Here is a 19,373-nt window from a genome sequence, read left to right as displayed (position 1 = left end):
TTTGGGCCTAGAAAGTATTTCCTGAAGGCATTAAAATCCATCCTTTTCAATGAAAGAATTGCAGATAGTCATGTAAGGCAGAAGGGAGTGACTACACTGGTTTGTGCTGAGGGAGGATGTGGTCCCTGTTGACTCAAATGAGAAGCTGCAGTTAGATCTTAAGTGACTTAAAATCAAAGCTGCAAAATAGAGTTTTGCTTGCTTGCTTACTTTCTTTTTCTCCTTTTCTCCTTCTCTCTTTCTAGGTAGGAGCTCAAATATGTTCCTACCCTGGGGGATCTGCCGCACAAGAATGCGACTGAGCTGTTTTTTTTCTCCCCCCTCCTGCTGTAGGTGAAGTAAAACTGAAGGGTGGTTTGATTCTCCCTCAAGGAACAACATTCTTCAGTTATGAAATCGTCCCAGCCTTCTTTCCCTCCCTGAGCCTGGCTACTGAAAGCCTGCCGTCTCAAGCAGGGACAGACCCTTGGTGTCGACACCATTGTGAGATAAGAGTGTTTGGCAGCTTGTGGGATTGGGGATCCTTCGGTCAGCAAGGAGGTAAGGATCGCTTTCCTCATGCACAGGGTATAATTGCTACAGGAGATGTGGAGCATCTAATCCGAGACCATCTGGGAGCACGAGGTGCTCCATGTGTCCTTGAGGACATCCAGCCTTGTGATGAGGCAAAGACATTGGGTTATCTGGTTCACTTACTGTCTGTGCCCAGTGAATGATCTTGGGCAAGTCATGTTGAGCTTCTATGTATGGGAAAAATACTCAGTTTGGCTGTACTGGCATAATTCAACTGCTGTAGTCATCCAGGAGTGATGTACCCAGAACGGGTACTTTAATCGCATGCAAAACGTGGTATGACACTTTGATACGGGCTTAAGTGCATCACACTGCAGATCTTACAGGCATAATTATTTTGGGATGATCTCTTGCTACTAAACCCAAATAATGACACTAGCTTTAATATGGTGCTCCCCAACTCTAACAGCGTAACCCCACCAGCTGAAACCACCCATTCTCCTGATGGGTGCATGTAAAATGCCTGTTCTGTCTGGTGGAGGCCCTGCCATGATACAAATCAAGGCTTTGCTCTCTCTTGGCTGCCCTATTCTTCAAAATTCTTGCAAGAGGAAATGCTCAAGTCTCAGAATCTGAGTAATGCAACAGGGGAAGAACAAACAAAACCCTGATCTCCAGATGGCAAGCACTGGAAGAATGTGCCCCAAGGTGGGTGTAGATCAGCTACATACACCAACTCAGGAGATTCCCTGAAACTATCCCAGATGCTCCCTCCTCTCTCATACGCGGTCAAACAGTGCTACTCCAGTATTCAGACTGTCAGGAACCTGTAACTGTTACTATTTTGCAAAAACAAAGAAAGAGAGAAAGAAAGAGAGAAAGAAAGAGAGAAAGAAAGAGAGAAAGAAAGAGTGAAAGAGAGAAAGAAAGAGAGAAAGAGAGAAAGAAAGAGAGAAAGAGAGAAAGAGAAAGAGAGAAAGAGAGAAAGAAAGAAAGGAAAGAAAGAAAGAGAAAGAAAGAAAGAAAGAAAGAAGGAAAGAAAGAAAGAAAGAAAGAAAGAAAGAAAGAAAGAAAGAAAGAAAGAAAGAAAGAAAGAAAGAAAGAAAGAAAGAAAGAAAGAAAGAAAGAAAGAAAGAAAGAAAGAAAGAAAGAAAGAAAGAAAGAAAGAAAGAAAGAAAGAAAGAAAGAAAGAAAGAAAGAAAGAAAGGAAGGAAGGAAGGAAGGAAGGAAGGAAGGAAGGAAGGAAGGAAGGAAGGAAGGAAGGAAGGAAGGAAGGGAGGAAGGAAGGAAGGAAGGAAGGAAGGAAGGAAGGAAGGAAGGAAGGAAGGAAGGAAGGAAGGAAGGAAGGATTTTCAATCCTCTTCTGCTGGTGCTCTCCTAAGAGAAAGCAGCCATATTCCTGCACAGCTCTGCACAGGGCACCTGGACTTACCATCAGGGCAGGAATCAAATGCAAAGTGAGTCTACCTCTTGGATGAACCCCTTTGTGCTAAAGGGAAAGGCTGAGCTTGACCCAGACTTACTGAGACTGGCAGGAGCAGACTAGACTTCAAAAGGCATACTACAAGGGCAAAGAAGGATAAAACAGTTCTTACGGGCTAAAATAGGCTCCTGCCAACTTATAGGGGATAAGTTACAGATACTCAGATTTAGCCAAGTGCTTAAACCCCACTGCATTCAATGGCTTAGGGCAAAACATTTCTAAGAGCTCCCACTTATAGCAATGGGTGCTGTGTCAGAATTAGTTGCCTGAAATAGCACTCTGTCTTAATTTTCCGATGAAAACAGAATCATTAATTGAAGGCGAGTTCCTCAGGCCTTTGCTCTTCATTGTACCCCATTATGGTATCAAAAGTGATGTGAACTGATAAGTCCAGCACCTAGGAACCATCCCCAACAGCTCATCATTTCCCCTCTGCAATCATTAAGAGCTGAAAATACGGCATGAAATGCCATGGGGTTAGAAAAAGAGCCAGACGTCCAGCTTGACCACTGAAAACAAAATAATCCTTTGTGTTCCTTCCAAGGGGCATAGGATCATAGGATATTTCATGTTGAAAGGGGCCCTGGGAGGTCTCTAGTCCAACCTCCTGCTTCAAGCAGGGTCAGAGATGACCTCACTCTCTACACACTGCCGCATGGGGCACTTCCCAGTTCTCTGGGTCACCTATACAATCCCAGTAGAGGTTTGAGATAGAAATAGTGTTTACCTGTGCTTGGACGTTGGCTGTACAATGGAGGTGGTGGATAACCACCCTCCTTACACTGGGGAGGCACACATGTACTTGCTATCCCTATAAGAAAGATTAATTATCTTCTTGTCTCTACAAAAGACATTCAGGGTCAGGTTTGAACTGCTTGCATAGGGTCCTGGGCCAACAAAATTTTCCCTGACTGCATCACATGCCTTCTTTACCAAGCTCAAGTCTTATCTCCGGCCCATTTTACATGACACTTTATCAGAAACAAATGAGTTCACAGTAGGTTTCTCAAGATCTCTGCTGCTACTCCACCATGAATGTTGCTGTTGCCAAGCCCGTAGCACTGCACTCACCTTTATCTAGCACAGGCCCAAAGATGGCTAAGCTGTCGTTGACAGTCGTGCAGTTCCACCTCCTCCCTCGAAATTGGTGTTGGCATTCCTGGATTCCAATCTTTACCCCTTCTGCTACGCTGGGCATGATCTCCACATAGTTCCGACAGAAGCGTAGCTGCTTGGGTACCAGCCCTGGGATGCTCCCACAGAGGATGGGCTGAGTCCCCAAGGAGGAATACTGGTGACCAATTGCTAAGGACCTAGAAAAAAAAAAACAAGGAAAAAGACATGCTGTCAGGCTGTCTTTCACCTTTGAATCTGGTTCACAAGCATGGGGACAGAAAATCAGTATCTTAAGTTCCACTGCATTGCCCTCTCCAGAAAATGTCCTTTCCACTGTCATCCCTCCCCAAAACAACATCATCTCTCTCCTGAAGTTCCTTACAGGCCCAACAAGGCAAGCAGTTCTACATTTAATATCTCCCTTCCCTTTTCTTCATCCTCTCAAAGCCTTAATCCATCACTGTGCTGCTTCTTCCCAAAGATGCTCAGCTCATACAGCTAGTTTCCTTTGTAACCAGAGGGTCTAACCTGTATTTATTTGAAAGCCAAGCAGGTAGGTTTTATAGGAAATTTTGGCTGTTGAGAAGGCCCAGGGATTAGATAGTCAAAAGCACTTTCAGAGCTACACAAAGTAATAACATCAACAGCAGAAGACATCATGTTCCAAGTCTTTGGAAGGGGAACACCAAAACTTGACCACCATCACATAATTCAGCAGTGTGTTCTATAGATTTACACCTTATCAGGTAACTTCTGTGCACTGAAATGGACCCTAAAGACTCAAGCAGTTTGGACTTTGAGAACTTAAAATACTCAACTCTGAGCTAAACGTTGTGGGAGCGCTACATAGGCTCACTACCATAAACAGTTAAATTTTTGGCGCTATAGAGGAAGGGGGATGGAAATGTAGCCCTGCTGGAACAGAAACATCTTGGGGAAAAACTCTCCTATGGCTTAGTATGGGTCCAATATCAATGCGGTTCTCCCGTGTGAACAGTACTCATGGTACTAGAAACACTTACGCACAGGTGCGTGAGAGTTGGGAGCCATGCCTGGCAATACTGGTAACATCCCTGAAAGATGGTCTAGAAAATATTTTCTACCATTTAGCAAAGCATTTCCACACCTGCTTAATCCAAGCATGTGCTTTGCAAAGCTTGATACTGGGGCTTTCTACTCAGTTTGAAGTGTTTCAAAAATAAATTATTAAAATGGCTGTCAGTGTCCCTCTGGATATTAGTTTAACACAGTTTTCGCTTTACTTTCAGACCAGTTTCAATTCGGGAATTTCAAAAGTAAGGCTGTATTTTCACCAAACAATGCCAGCTTTGCTGTACTGCCACAGGGATGTGGAAAGCCTGCTTTGACCATCAGTCTGTGAACTGCTTTGGTTAAAGTGAGGAGAATGTAATAAAAAAACCTAAAAATCCCCAACAAAACTTGAGTGCAAATTCTGTGCTCAGCAAATGGAAATCTGTTGAAAGGAGTGTCCATGAACCATTATGTTGGTTGAAGCCTTAGCAACAAACAAGTAAGCTATGCAGAGAGATCAGCAGATATGTAGCTAATTAGATAGATTTTTAAAGTGTTTTTAACAGTGCTTCTAACAATAACCCTGATTACTAAAACTGAAGGGATTTTTAGAGTATAATTTCCTTTTCTTCTAATTAAATCTCTTGATTGACTTTTCTGCTCAGAAATAATGACAGAGGCCTGCCTGGGCAGTGTGTATTTCTGTTTACATTCATTTTTGCTATGTGGTTTTCATTTGGGAACAGCCTGGTGTGTTTGAATTATCAACAGGGCAGTCAGGGAATATGCCTTCACTCTCTTTTGCTTTGACTGAAAAAAAGCACAAGAATTCTATCATCGCTGGAGTTCACAAGAAAATTAGCTTGACTTTAGCACCTCTCTACCTAGGATAAAAAATATTTTAAAGTGTCTGTTCTTTTTACGGGAGAAGGGTCCTTGCAGCCAGTTAGCTCCTTTTCTGGTGGGTACCTGGTCAAGAGGGGACAGAAGAGAAAAGGAGATGGACATTCAGGTGGTCAGGTACCACATCTCAGTGGCTTTGTTAACTGTGCATAGACTAGGCTTTACAAATCAGTCCTTTCCAGGCAAGTGAGACATAGGGACATCCATTTCTGGATCCCAAATAACTCTAGGTAGGAGTCTAGAACCGAGGTAATCAGCTCAGCCAAGAATGTGCCCTCCAGTAAATGAACTTTAGGTGGACAAGATAGAAGGTGCTGGGGAAAGCAAAGGATTTTCATCTCACTTCCTAAACTTAGATGTCTCTTTCCACCTCAGTTTCCCTTTTGGGAGAAGATCAATCTCTCTTAATATTAGAGGACAATTCATCCTGCCCCAGGGAGGGAAGATGAGACAAACAGCATGAACTGCCCTCTCTTCCCATTGCATTAAAAGAGGGAGGAAGACAGCTCATACTGACCAGGGACTGTGTTCATCTCACCTTACCTTCTGATGTCTGCAGCATGGACATCTCCAGCTGATCTACTCACCTTAGCCTGCTTTTGTAATCAGTCAGTGGAGAGAAACAGGCACTTCTAGGGCACGATTCATCTGCCCCATTTTAGACATCTGCTTTGGGATGAGGTGAATCATGGCCTTGCCTCCATTGACTGTATTGACTAGACTATCAAGACAGCCTGGGTGACAGGTTGAGTGGGATATGTCTGCACTGTAAAAGTCTCCAGATGAATCATGCCATGATACCTAACAATTGGGATGGTTAAATTCCTTGAAAAAAATCCCACCCAGGAGAGCGAAGTGCTGTGTTGAAGCCCATGCGAGGAGCTCAGCTGTAGGAAGGAGGAAAGTTCCTGCAGGAGCCTGCAGGAACCCACAGGAGAAGACCAAGAAGAGGACCCAGTTAACTTGTTTTCCCTAAGTGGCTTGATGTGGGTTTTCTTCAGCTTTAGATTAATTCAGGGAACAGCTAGTGGCAGAAAAGCACCTGTGAAATGGAGCCCATGCCAAGCCGAAGTGTGTTTTCACTTTGATTGTACTGTGTACATTTTTGTTTCAAAGTTATATACAAAACACTGGATCATGGTTTCTGGGCTAAAGACACCTTCTAAAACACTGTTTCAGGCTTCAGAGGAATTGTTGAGTGAGTTGCCCCTGTGGCCTTGATGGGAAGGGGGAGTCTTAGGGTGCCACATCTCCAAATCTCAAGCCGTTCAACCCCCTGAGGAGTGGGAGCTAGGAGGTATTCAGAGATGCTAACTTTAGGCTCGGGAGCCAGGTGGTCCTTATCTGTACAAACAATGGGTAATAATAGATGTCTTCATTCGAGCCTCCAGAGAAGAACACTAACTTTGTTGCTCTGACTCCTCTTTCAGAGAATAGTTCAGTCACTCACTATAAAAGGAGTCCAGGATGGCTACTTGCAGTGTCTAAAGTTAACTTTGGTGGAAACATCTGCATCAACTAGAGTCACCAGCATCCTTCTCAAAGCTTTCTGAAGTGCCCCATCCAGTTCCCACCAAAGACAAAGTATCCACTGAGTTAGAATCAACCTGCCGTAGGCTCCATCCATCATGTTATGAAGCCAGGAGGACTTTCTTGAGCTATTTCAACAGGACCTGGATGAACCTTTAGGATTCCAGTCTCATAAACTTTCATTTATGTGAACAGCCAAACTCATGTCTGTGTCTATGTTTCTTGTTGGTTACTACAGTGGTAGAGTGAAAACACCAGTCATAGGAGTTCATAGGTTGATGCCCTCAACTATTCATTTCCGTTGCTGGGAAGATCATCTAAGATTAGGAAAAAACCCAACAACAAACCCATGTAGAAATACTTTTAATTGCTTTTCACACTGCTCCCTTCTCAATACAGTAGGGAAACAGTCACACCTTGCTTTGATCTATGTTACAGTCTGGGAAGTTTAATCTGCAAAAGACAATCTCCAGCAAGAGTCTTGTTCTCAAGGCGTCATCAGGCACTGAGACAGTGTAATGTAAATTTGGCATTTCATGGAGGAGTGTGTAGTCACTTGACTTTCAGCTGAAGATATGGGGTGGAATATCAAAACATCTCTCCATGAACAGTGCCTCTGCTGTTAAACACAGCTAAGCACAGTCCTCTTCCTAGCTCATTTGCAGACTCTGGAGTGTGATAACATCTATCAGAGCACCCTTTTTGGTCTCTACTTTGCTTTCAGCTTCCAGGTGTAAACACTTTCTCCCTCTCTCTAAAGTCAATTTATCTTTAGGAGAACCAAGTTCTTCTAGCTTCCTGTCATATTTACTGATCATGAGATACGAACCTTATGAACCTTCTGACCCTCCCCCCAAAACCCCCAAAAACCCCCCAAAAACAACAACCCAACAACCAAAACCTTTAGAAAACATTGGGAAAGTCTATAAAGATCAGAATCTCATTTCAGTGTTACTCAACTCTCTAGTAGCTCCCATCATTCATTTTTCTCACTATTTCCAATGAATAAACCTGTCTTTTGCATTTTCCACTCTCCTGAGATCTGCTTCTAAACTGTCTTCTGCACATGGTGATTTTGAAAATGTGGTGTTGAGAAATGGGCCAAGTGCCATCTACTGCAGTCTAACCAGGCATCATCTTCAAATTTCTCAAGGACCAACACTTCCTGGACGCATTGAGATCAACCTCTTCTTTTTCACTGTAGAATTCGTGAAGCACTCAAGTTTACAAAAACATGCATCCCCAGAACAGGTACAGCTCAAGTTTGAAACAAGGAAAAGGGTCAAAGAGCTGTTCATTTCAAACCAATTAGCTTTTTCTTCCCATTAGCTCAGGAGGAGTCATGAAAACACTATTCTGTATGTCCACAGCCAAAGTTCTTGGCTTATCTTTAAGCCTTGCATGCCCTGAAGTGTTTAATTCAACCTTCAGTGAGAATTTTTCTTTGCCAACACACCTAGAGAGCTCTTCATTTCCCTTATCTCAATTTATCTGCTCCTTCAGCAGAGCCGTTGTAAATAAGTACCTGGCCACCTTCTTAATAAATTACATGTACCCTCCCTTTTGGAATGGACACCCCAGCCAGTCTATGAGGAAGAAATATGCAGGAAATATATGCTCATAGCTTTTTCAGAAAAAGAGGAGGCTTCAGTTCTTGATGACCTTGCTGTACAGCACCACTCTACTGACTTTTCAAGGTCCCTACCTTCTCAGTATGGCTGTCAAAAGTCCTTGACACATCAATAGCAGCATGTAGAGGTGCATTCACCTACTTGCCTCTTCCTGAATTCTGTTATTCTTGAACTCTGTAGGAGCTCTGTTTTGTTATTCATCTTGGAGAGGCCTTTTGCTGGCTCCAAGTGTAGCTGAGAACTTCCTCAGTGGACGTCCTTCTGGGGTCCCCGACACAAGTAAAATAACTGCATTTATTAATGTCGTACAGCAAGAGTGTAAGTTGCCTAATGACCCAGGATAAGACCCAGAGAGCACTTAAGTCCCCACTGAATATTGAGAACTGCAATAGCAGTGACTTCGCTCCCTTTCCCTTACACAGATGCAAGGTGGCAGCCAGTCCTGCTGCAGAAGTTAAGTCAAGGGATGTCCATCTGCTTGTGTTTGCTTGCAGATGACCTAGGTTTTCTTCCACACTGCTCCCTTTCTATGGGATCCCCTAACAGGAGGATGTCACACCTCCTCCAAATCCTTTCTCATAATCTGTTCAGATCTCCAGAGGTTTGCCTCACTCTCTTTTCCTTTCTCACTCATTTTCTCTGCCTCTTGATAGTGCCACATCTAACTCTTTGGAGATGAACCTCAGCCACACTATGGAGAAGGGAACAAGCTGTGCAGACTGACTATCTAAGAAAGATGCATGATCAGAACACAGCCTTGGTATTATGACACTAAAATATGGAAATGAAGAAGGTGGCTGGAGAATTCTTCATAGGTCCTGTCAGGCTATACGGAAAGCCCAGCAAGGGTTGACTCACATCTCCTACTAGGACAGAAGGGCTCACCGGGAAGCTGCCTGCAAGTGATAAGTGGGCAGCCCTTACTCCATCCCTCTCTGGTGCCCTCCCCATAATCCCCCATGGGCTGCTAAAGTTGAGCAGCATGAACTTCATGGATCTGATAATGCCTGAAAACACATGTGGGGAGAACTGAGATACAAGGAGGCTGTGAAATAGAGACAGTTGTGAATGGCCGATGGCACCTGAATGTTCAGGAGACTCATGGGGTAGGATTCATAAGTCAGCCTTGATTCAGTTGCCACAGATCCTCACCACACAGGGCTGGCATACATGACTGAAGAGCAATGGTGCCCACCTAACATGGACAACTGGAAGCTGGGAAGGAAACTCTAGAACACCTCAACCAGAGCAAGGGACCAGACATAGGAGATGCAGTTGAGCCTGCTGTGTCTTCTTTTAACACTCCTAGAGCACACATCAATTCCCAGTCTCCATGAAACTCTTCTGTAGAGTTGAACTACCAGCCTAGAAGCCAGGTGGGTGGGCAGGCAGAAAAAAATCTGCATTCATTTAATGGCATTTTTTTTCACAGAAAAGCACCAATATTCTAGTATATGTTGTGATTATTTTTCTGTTTTTTCTAAGAAAATGAAATAAAACCCGGAGAAATTTTAGAACGGAAAGTAAAGAAATGGAACTTGCCAAACCCCATCATTTTAAATGGAAAATAAAATAATTCTGCTAACTAACGTCCCTCCTGGATGGAGATGATTTTCTTCTATGACATTAAAACTATCCCAAATCCAAGCAATGACAAAAGTTGGACAATAATGACATTTTTAATTTTAATTAATGTATTAGCTGAAAATATGAAAACCACGTTAGCATCGCTCAGCAAAACAATAAGCTTAGCTCTAGAAGACACGAATCAAGTGATATTTTTTCAGTTTGAGGGTGGCTTTTGATTATGTATTGCCCAGTAATAATCAAACCCAGGCCTAAACAATCTAACACTAATTACAGAAGTGACATATTTTAATTCAGAAATTTTGAGTGTCTGTGACATTGATTGCAGAGGGCTCTTCAACTTTTGGTCTCTGAGCACCTGGCTGTTGACAGACTATTCCTAAGAGGTGCACAAAAGAACTAAGAAATCTAAGCCTGTTAGACAGATCAAATTCATTGTGCAGGTATCTGTCTTTCCAGACTTTTTTGCTTCCAGTCTGGAAGAAAAAAAAGGCTGAAACATACTGGATTAACTGTTCTTTCCACTTATCTTGTTAGATATCTCTTCTTTCACCTTAAAGTAGAGCACAAGAGCCATATTTAAATTTTTTTTCTTTTCTAGCCCAGAAAGTATGAACACAATTTTGCGTCTGGGTCCGATCCTGCAAACATGCAGGCATGGAGGTAACTTTTCTCCCATGAATAATTCCCTCACCCTTGCCCCGCATTAATAATAATGATGGTGATGATGATGCAGCATTGTATTTCTCTAGCACCTTTCATCAGAGGATCTCTGAGCGTGGGACTCATCTCACCCAACTTTGACCATTTAAAAGTTAGGCATCTTGGCCAAGTTAGCCGTCTACTAGAGTCTGTGGAGCAAGATCAGCATCTCCAGAGGGCAATTCAGCCCATCCTAAGATAGGTGACTCAGATGGGTGGGCTGAATCACTGGAGATGCCTAGGAGGCGACACTAGCTGTGGAAAAGTGATGAGCATAAACTAGACACCTTGTTTTTAGCAAACTACAGATAGGGACCAGGAATATCACCTTTTTTTTGATGAATCTCAGAAATCCCTGGGGGGCTGGTAAAAAGACACCAGGGAAAGTCATTGTTGAGAGATAGATGGCAGCTATCTTTAACATGGACCACGGCAGCTTATTTATAACACCCAGCAGTAGTTCGGGTCTGGATTTGGAAAATAACATACTCAATGGCAACTTTGAGTGGATGCTAAAATATGGAGTGTAATTATCTGAGTTGAGGTTTGGCCAGGACAGTGAATTCCCACAGGAACTAAGGCACACCGCAACACTCAGCATCTTCCACTCTAAGTGAAAGATATTTCTTTGACTTTGTCTTCCCTTAGGATCTACAGAACAGAATAGAAGAGGAAAGAATATGAGTGTTAACAACCCGGTTCCTTGCAAAAAGTCTCAGGAACTCTTTAATTACCCTAGGCAATTAACCCCTCTGTTACACATGTAATCTGAAAAATAACCCATCCAGTAGAATAATGGCCCCTCAAACCATGTTTTCAAGCCTAGCTCCAGGACACAGTGACCCTGATATTGTTTCCACACCACATCCTACATCTGGGTTTCTCCCTGGAGGTCTCCCTGCTGAGATCTGCTCTCCATCCAGCTCCATTTATCTTGTAAGATTTGCCAGGATCACGGTACAGGGTATTAGAGATGTATAAGCCTTAACATTTTAATCTGCCACCTACACTGCAGTTTATGAGAGCTGTAAATCTCGTGGTTATAATGAACTCATCTAATGATATTGCTGATGGATAAATTTACCTGGGATGAGGAACAACAGTTACTTGCAAATGAAAGAAGAGTAATTTAAAGTTTCATGTAAACACCTTTGCTGTCTTACTTCTGACTTCTCCCAGCCTAACCCCTGTCAGGGTTTCATGACAAATGGAAAGAATGTATATATATGTGTTTGCAATGAGACAACTGACTGGCCTGCCAGAGAACCTGCCTCTTTCTACCCAGGATAATGCTTCTATATCTTGGGCATTGACATCAAGTTTTAGACAAAAATAGATCAAATTTTCTGGGTCAGGTGTGCTAAATTAGGGGAACGGAGGGAAGAGAGAAGGCAACATATTAAGACATGAAAAATGCGTACAGTGTTTAAAGATATGTAGACTCCTGCTATGAATTTCAATAATAATTGGGAGCATGGCTAATCCTCCTAGTTTCCCCCTATCCCCAAAGCATTCCATCTTGAAACCTTTTTAAATGATCAGCAATATAAATTATATATTGTGGTTTCAAACCACTCATTAATGCTCATCCCCCTGAACTGAGGTCTGTTCTGGGCTATGTCAGTGCTAAATACCTTGGAGGACCGGGCTCAGAGACCTCAGATCCTTGCGAAGATTGGATTTGGACTTCTAAATTGCTTAAGTGCTTAAGTGCTTGGGGGAATTTTGTCCTGAAACTCCTTAGTGATGAAGCCAATTTTGAAATGAGAACCATGGATAGAAAGCTCCGTTGTTGTGGTGTTTAGGTAACTATCAGAATAACAGGACTTTCACTGTCCACTGTTCCAATACAGCAAGCTACTTATATTTCTCACCTTTTCGTCCAATAATGTAATTTGAATATGCATTTGGTCATGCTAAACACACGCACATACCCTCACTCAGTTGAGAACACACACACACACACACACACACACGTCTGCGAGTTACTTCTTTGGCTTTCACTGAGTCATCAGGCTCACCAAATGTGTGAACTCACGCTATAATGTTCTCCCAGAAAAATAACAAATTGATTTCATTTTTACAGGCTACAGCATGCTATATAATTGGAGACACTGCCTTGTCAACTCAGACCGGTCTGACCCGACCAGAGACATTGCTTACAGCTGTTTACGGAGCCATAAAGTTTCCTCCTCTTTGTTTTTCCTTCCTTTTGCACTCTCTCTCTCTTCTTTTCTTCCCTTTCTCCCTCCAATGAATCCTACAGCTACTTTTGGTTCTGGTCATAAAATACTGTTAAGGAAAATTCAGGAAGCCTTGATTTAGAAAAGCACTTCAGTCTATGCTTCAAGGTAACACTGTAATCAATGGGACTTAAGCACATATTTAAAAATGAGCATGTGTTTAAGGACTTTTATTGTGCCAAGACAGACAGGAAGGTACTTTCTGTTACACTTATGTGTGCTTTTTTTTTTTTTTTTAATTATCGATACCAAATTAGCAGTTTTGATTGAGCAATCACAGGCACTGTTTCCTTTTTAGACCCAGAGCACAGCTCCAGTTGTATCAGGCATTTTGCTGCTTCTCATTGTCACTGTGTCCAAACCCTGATCCTATGAGGAAGAGCAAACTCCTACACTAGTTTATCTGCTTTACTGAAACTGCCAGTTAAGACTGGGCACAATTTTTTTTTTTTCATGACTCTATTTCCCATAAAAATACATATATATATAAAAAAATCCACCCTGAAATCTTCTGAGTACTTTTCACGTATCTATGTAGTTTGCCACGTTTGCCAAACACTCAGAATAAGTTTAATTTTTCTGACCATTCTAAAAATACAGTTTTATAGAGGGTGGTTTTGGATACAATTTTACTTTGTGTAAAAACCTTTTATGTTTACCTTAAAATACTCAGAATCTCAAAATTTAAGTGAAATGTTTTGATTTCTGTGGAAAAAGAATTTCTGATCAAATGCTTTGATTTTCCAGCCATGAAGAAGATGCTTCTATTTTGAACTACTGAACTGAAAAATAGAAAAAGATCCCAAATTCGAAACTGCTTTTCATCTATCAAAATATCGTTGAAGTACTTTGCAATAAATTATGGTTATGCTTCCTTTCATATCATCCATTCATCATAGAATCTGCTCCTCCTTTGGTCTGAAATGTCACAAGACTCATCTCATTCAATCCCTCTGGAAGCCTCAAGGACTGATCAATACTGAATCAACTGTTCCGAAGTCATGCATAGATATGAATACAACTTTGAGGATCATTCCTGTACACAAGATGGACTTGGGACTAAGGAGAATATTTATCTGCACCTTGGTCCAAATATATATGGGAAAGGAACATGACAGCTGGTCAGGGAAGAACTTCAGAAAAATACCTTGAAGACTCTTAGGGCTGTATTTTTCTTTTTAGAAAAAAATGGAAAGCAGCAGAGAGAAGAGACCTCCTTAACTTCCCTTCCTTCTGTTTTGGAAGGGTTGCAGCAAAAGATGACCTGTCATTAGACAACAGAGAATCCACATGGAGGAAGGCCATGAGGAACCTCCAACCCAAAAGGAAGTCAACTTTTACTTAGAGATGAACTCTTGCAAGACTGCCATGAGACAAAAGCTTTTTTTTTTTTTTTTTTTGCTTATAAAACTATTTTTTAAAATGAAACGGCAATTTCTGCTGCAACAGAACAACTGGATTTTTTTTTTTTTTTTTTTTTGGTGAAGAAACTACTTTGCATGGGAAAAAATCCTCATGGCTCCTTGACATGTTTCAGCTAGATCTCAGTAAAATTAAGGAGGTACAGACTGATGAGTCGCTCAAAGGTACAGGAAAAATGCCAGTGTATGTCCTGGCATTTGTATACACTTGAGAGAGAAAAATTCTCTCTCAAAGATTGTCTCTCACAGCAGAAAGAATAACAACAGAAATAAAACCTGATGCAGAAAAAGAAGAGAAAGATTAAATTTGCTTTACAGCACTGGCTTCCACGATTGTTTGAGGGTATCTTCCCTCTACTGAAATGGATGTATTGGGTCTCCTTCAGCCCAAAATTTACTCTGATATGAATGGAACAGGCAGGAATGTTTCAGCCATAAGGCAGCTTAATTTTCTCGGACTGCTAAGCAAAACCCTTCCATTTCCTACATCTATGGCAATGACCTGATGTTAAGTCATGGTTTTATAATCTGTTTTTGAGATAGGAAGCCCTATATATAAGTAATGTGAATCTATTCACAATCAGTTTGTTTTTCTTAGCCATCTTCTGTGGACTCTTAAATAATACACCACCCACTTCAAGGGTCTCCAGACCTCTTGGTTGAAAAAAGGTGATTTAGGTGAAAAGCTCTTTCTGTCTTTCGAGTGATCAAGCAACAGACCCCGTCTGACTTCCTGCAGCACGGCTGGAGAATTACAGCACCATGTGTGCATCACTAGACAACTCAGAGAAGGAACAAGATTTCTTCTCCAGGCTTCTCTCCCTAAACTTGCTGGAGTTTGGTGTTTGCACACCAGCAGTCATGGCTCAAAGAGTTTCTTCTCCAGGTGACTCAGCAGATGCAGTGCCTTGATTTTCCTCAGAAAAACATAACTGTTCTCCAGCCTAGTAACTTCTCAGTGTGACTGGTGACTCAGTGCCTGGCTGAGAAAAGGCTGGTGGTGGTCAGGCTGATGAACGGGGAAGAAACTCAGGTGAGAGAGGAAGTGTGTAGGAGGGGTAGGATTTGGAGGAAAGAAAGTGGGTAGGGAGTTATCCCTGGAACAGGAGACACTAATCCAAATCTCTGACATGGAGGATGAAATAAGATGCTGGGTGAAGAGCAACTAACCTCAGCAATGGGCTTGTTTTCCCTGGTTGGTGAGGGTAAAGGACCCCTCAGTGCTCAGGGCAAGGACCCTCTCACAGAAGGACTCTCAGAGGGTGGCAGCAGGTACCTGCAGACCTCTCTGCGCAGCATCAGAGCTTTAATGATTTCTTTCTGAAAGTGGCTGGGGAAATGTACACAGGCTGCCAGATAGTGATCAGCTCACAGAGGGGTGATCACTATTAGGCAAAGATACCAGCTTTGACATGCAGTGAGGGAAACAGCCAAGAATTTGAGAAAGCAATCCCAGCTTTCTGCTACACGTTCCTCTGCCAAGATACCTCCTGTGTTTACTTTAGAAACCAGAGACAAGGCCTCCTCTTCATAATAATAATAATAAAGCTGCAGGGTCACTCGACTTAGCAGATGGATTCCTTCCAGCTTGGATTTCTCCTCGTTTACCTGAAGAACTGATGTATTTGGGGGATTATGCAATGTTAATAATTAGGTTTCACAGGAGATCTGAGCTGTGACAATAGGAGGCTGTGGGAAGGAAGCTCCACTGGAGAAGATAAAATCAACTCATGGATCTCATGTGGAACTTGTGGACTTTGCTTGGGTCTAAGGAGCCTGAGTAGTCACAGGGACCACGCAGCCCTCTGCAGCAGGAGCCCACTGCTTGCCAGCAAGCTGCTCTCATTCATGCAACAGAAGCAGCTCCCTCTCGCCAAAGAGCTGCAGCAGCAATCAGCCAGACTGATCACTCACACTTTTGGGCTTTCCCATGCTCATAGATCCTAAATATCATAGATCCTAAATATCTAGTGGTGCCTATCGTAGCAGGGAAAGAGACAGAAAGTCTGCAGGAATATTCCCTTGCATTCTATTAGTAGTGAATCAAAGCCTTAAGCTCTGGATGTGATTGTGCTGAAATCCTCAAAAGCCTAAGCCCTTTCCAAAGCTTTTTGTGTGTTTTTGCAATTTTCTTCCATGGTGCACAGGTAGCATACAGAACACTAAACCTGTTCCGTTGTTGGGTTTAACCTGCTAAGGTTTTATTTTTTACTTTAAAAAACCAAAATGTTTTGTTGCAGTACAAATAGCTTATTTTCCACATTGAAACAACTTCTAGCATTATAATCTTTCACTATAGTCCTGCATGCATTAGAACATTGAAAATTAGACATCTGAAGGAAATATTTTGACTGGTCAGAAATATTTAACTGAACAAACCACTCAGAATTTTAGCAAGTTTTTTTGATTAAGAAATAAAGACATTTCCAACTGGAAATTGCCTGGAAAAGAGAAATTTCCATTTTCAAGGATTTTTACAGGAAGAACATAATAAGTGGTATACAGATGTTACAACTACTGTCTTAGAAGGCCCTGTACAACTCTGAGTTTTACTACAATGCTCAACTAATTAATTAATGGAACTCAGTTTCACAAATTATCATCAAAATCCAGAGCTTAGCAGGAATAAAAAGGGATCAGCTATTTTACACAAAGCAGGAACACCTGGAGTTTTGACAGCACAAAGGTTTCTGAGCACTTAATCTACAGGACATTAGCCCATTTATAACCAACCAGGAAAGCAAAGAGGAAGCTTTCTTTGGAAGGAACAGTCTATTCCTTAACTGCAGGGCTGAAAATGGCAATGGAAGCAAAACCATGAACACAAGCACATGTTTACCCTTGATGCCACCATCAGATGTTTTCTGCCTTCTATTCCCTTCCCTTCCTGCATGTGCCCACGCAGAGACACACCTATTGACACATCCCTGTCTGTGGAGGCACAATTTAAAATTTCTCTGCTCTAGTGCACCCAAGCATTGACCAGAAACATGGAGTGCCCTCAAGGAACTCTTTACTACATCTTTTTTTTTTTTTTTTTTTTATACTAATACTAATAATATTTGGAAATCAGAAGCTCAGAATACTTGAATGGCCTTGAATGATTGGCTGGTACCTCCATTTGTGAAGAGAGAAGTGGAGCTTCCCATAATTACAGGTTGATAGAAAATCTGCTTAATTACTTCTCAAGTTCTGGAGAATTGCAAAATGACAAGTAACTTTAAATACGCACTTATATACTTGCTTATTTTCAAAAAAACGTTTGGGGAAAAAAGGAAGGCATAAAATAAAAGCACCTCTGCTATGAAGACAGGCTGAGAGAGTTGGGGGTGTCAGCCTGGAGAAGAGAAGGCTCTGGGGAGACCTTATAGCGGCCTTCTAGTGCTTAAAGGGGGCCTGCAGAAAGGTGGGAACGGACTCTATCTCAGGGAGTGTAGGCACAAGATGAGGGTTAATTATTTTAAACTGAAAGAGGGCAGATTCAGAGTAGATATAAGGAAGAAACTTTTTCCCGTGAGGGTGGTGGGACACTGGAACAGGTTGCCCAGAGCAGCTGTGGCTGCCCCCTCCATGGAAGGGTTCAAGGCCAGGTTGGACGGGGCTTTGGGCAACCTGGTCTAGTGGAAGGTGTCCCTGCCCGGGGCAGGGGGGTTGGAATTGGATGATCTTTTAGGTCCTTTCCAACCCAAACTATTCTATGATTCTATGAACTAGATGGGTCAAATTTCCAAAACCTGGGAAGGTATTTCAAGACATGGCAGGGTCAGTTTGGTTGTCTGCACACTGGCATCTTACACCTTTCCAGCTATGCTTGGGGATCATACCTGTCTCCCAGCTGCCACACCAAAAGGGCACAAGGTCTTCTTCTGTAGGATCTGAGTGATAACTCCCAGCCCCACTTGGGTGTCTTGGGTACCACGGAAAATCTATGACAGGGTGCCTTGACATGGCCCACTCAGCTGGGTGGGATTCAGCTCAATACCTTGTAGAAGGCTACAGCATACACCTGAGCTAGTCATCCTACATTTCCATGTGTCCAATGGAAAGAAAAGGGCACAATTAGGACACAAGTAATTGCCCTAGTGTAGGTGCCTGTTTCAATATGAAGTTAAGTCATGTGCTGGACTCCACTGGCTATAAAAGAGTTATACCTCAGGCGTGAATTATGGACACTGTAGGTGTTTAGTTAGATGAAACCCACCTTGAACTCAGGATTATGTGGTCAGGTGATAAACAGGAGGTTTGTATTCACCTGTACCAACCCCTTTGGTCAAAGAAAGACCTGGTTCTGGAGGAGCTGCAGAGAGACTTGCTGAGAGGAGAAGGGGAGTTGCAGTGGGGTAGGAACCCCCTTCATGAGAAGTACGATAAGTACAGGAACAGAGACCCAAATCCAGTGATTTCCACTGTAGCTCAAGCCAGGACAGGGGAATTCTCACAAGGGCCACAAAATTCAGATCTGAAATTGAGCACTGTTCCCTTCATTTGCCTCCTTGTGAGATAGCTTTCCTCAACTGGGGCAGGAGAACTGGTGAGAGGCAATAACAAAGGTCTGGGAATTCTGCCTAGTTTATCTTCAGCAGCATTGTAATATTATTGATTCATCAATGTATATACCTTCCAAGCTAGGCCACCCATTAGCTGGTCTCCTCTATACCACTGGCTATTGCTGAATCATCTCCATCAGAAAGGTGCCCAGTCTTGATCCAGAGATATCCAGAGATAGGGAACTACCAGTTCCCCTGGGGACGTGCTAATCACCCTCATTGGTAAGAGCTGCTGAAGCCAATCACTTGTGGCAGCAGTGGCAATCATAGACCATGGTGCAGAGACTTGTGCAAAAGGAATATGGCTTTCCAGACGTGGGCCTTGCAGGTGCTAATTTTGACTCCACTGAAATCAGTGAGACCTGAATCCTGTCTAGAATAGAAAGCAAGAAGGGGAAGAGAGTCAGTCCCCCATAATTTTTAATCTGGTTTGGCTTTACTTCCTTAAAAATAATAATAAGAGGTTTCACCCACTCCCTACAAGAGATCATTTATTCTGTCTGCTGAAAAATGAGTTTGCAAGAAAATATGTTGGATCTCTCCTGGAAGTGCTTCTGCTGGGTATTCACTTTAATGAGGGTGATCTCACCAACTGAAGAGGTAGCTGGTGGTGGAGAGGAGGGAAAGGTTTGCACTGTTTAAGGAGGCTCGTGAGGGAGGACGTA

At 42.5% G+C, this 19,373-nt stretch overlaps 1 protein-coding gene across 1 annotated transcript in view; it reads right to left on the bottom strand.

The window, feature by feature from the left end:
• WNT3A (Wnt family member 3A) overlaps window positions 1–19,373 on the bottom strand; it is an 88,488-nt gene that overhangs the window by 33,824 nt on the left and 35,291 nt on the right. The window contains exon 2 of the mRNA XM_074850213.1: window positions 3,068–3,309. Coding sequence (XP_074706314.1) covers window positions 3,068–3,309 — 242 coding nt within the window. The remainder of the gene's footprint in view (window positions 1–3,067; window positions 3,310–19,373) is intronic.

This window comes from Strix aluco, chromosome 1, assembly GCF_031877795.1.
Source record: "Strix aluco isolate bStrAlu1 chromosome 1, bStrAlu1.hap1, whole genome shotgun sequence".
NCBI classification, from domain to species: domain Eukaryota; kingdom Metazoa; phylum Chordata; class Aves; order Strigiformes; family Strigidae; genus Strix; species Strix aluco.
This window is presented reverse-complemented; position numbering and strand designations above follow the sequence as displayed.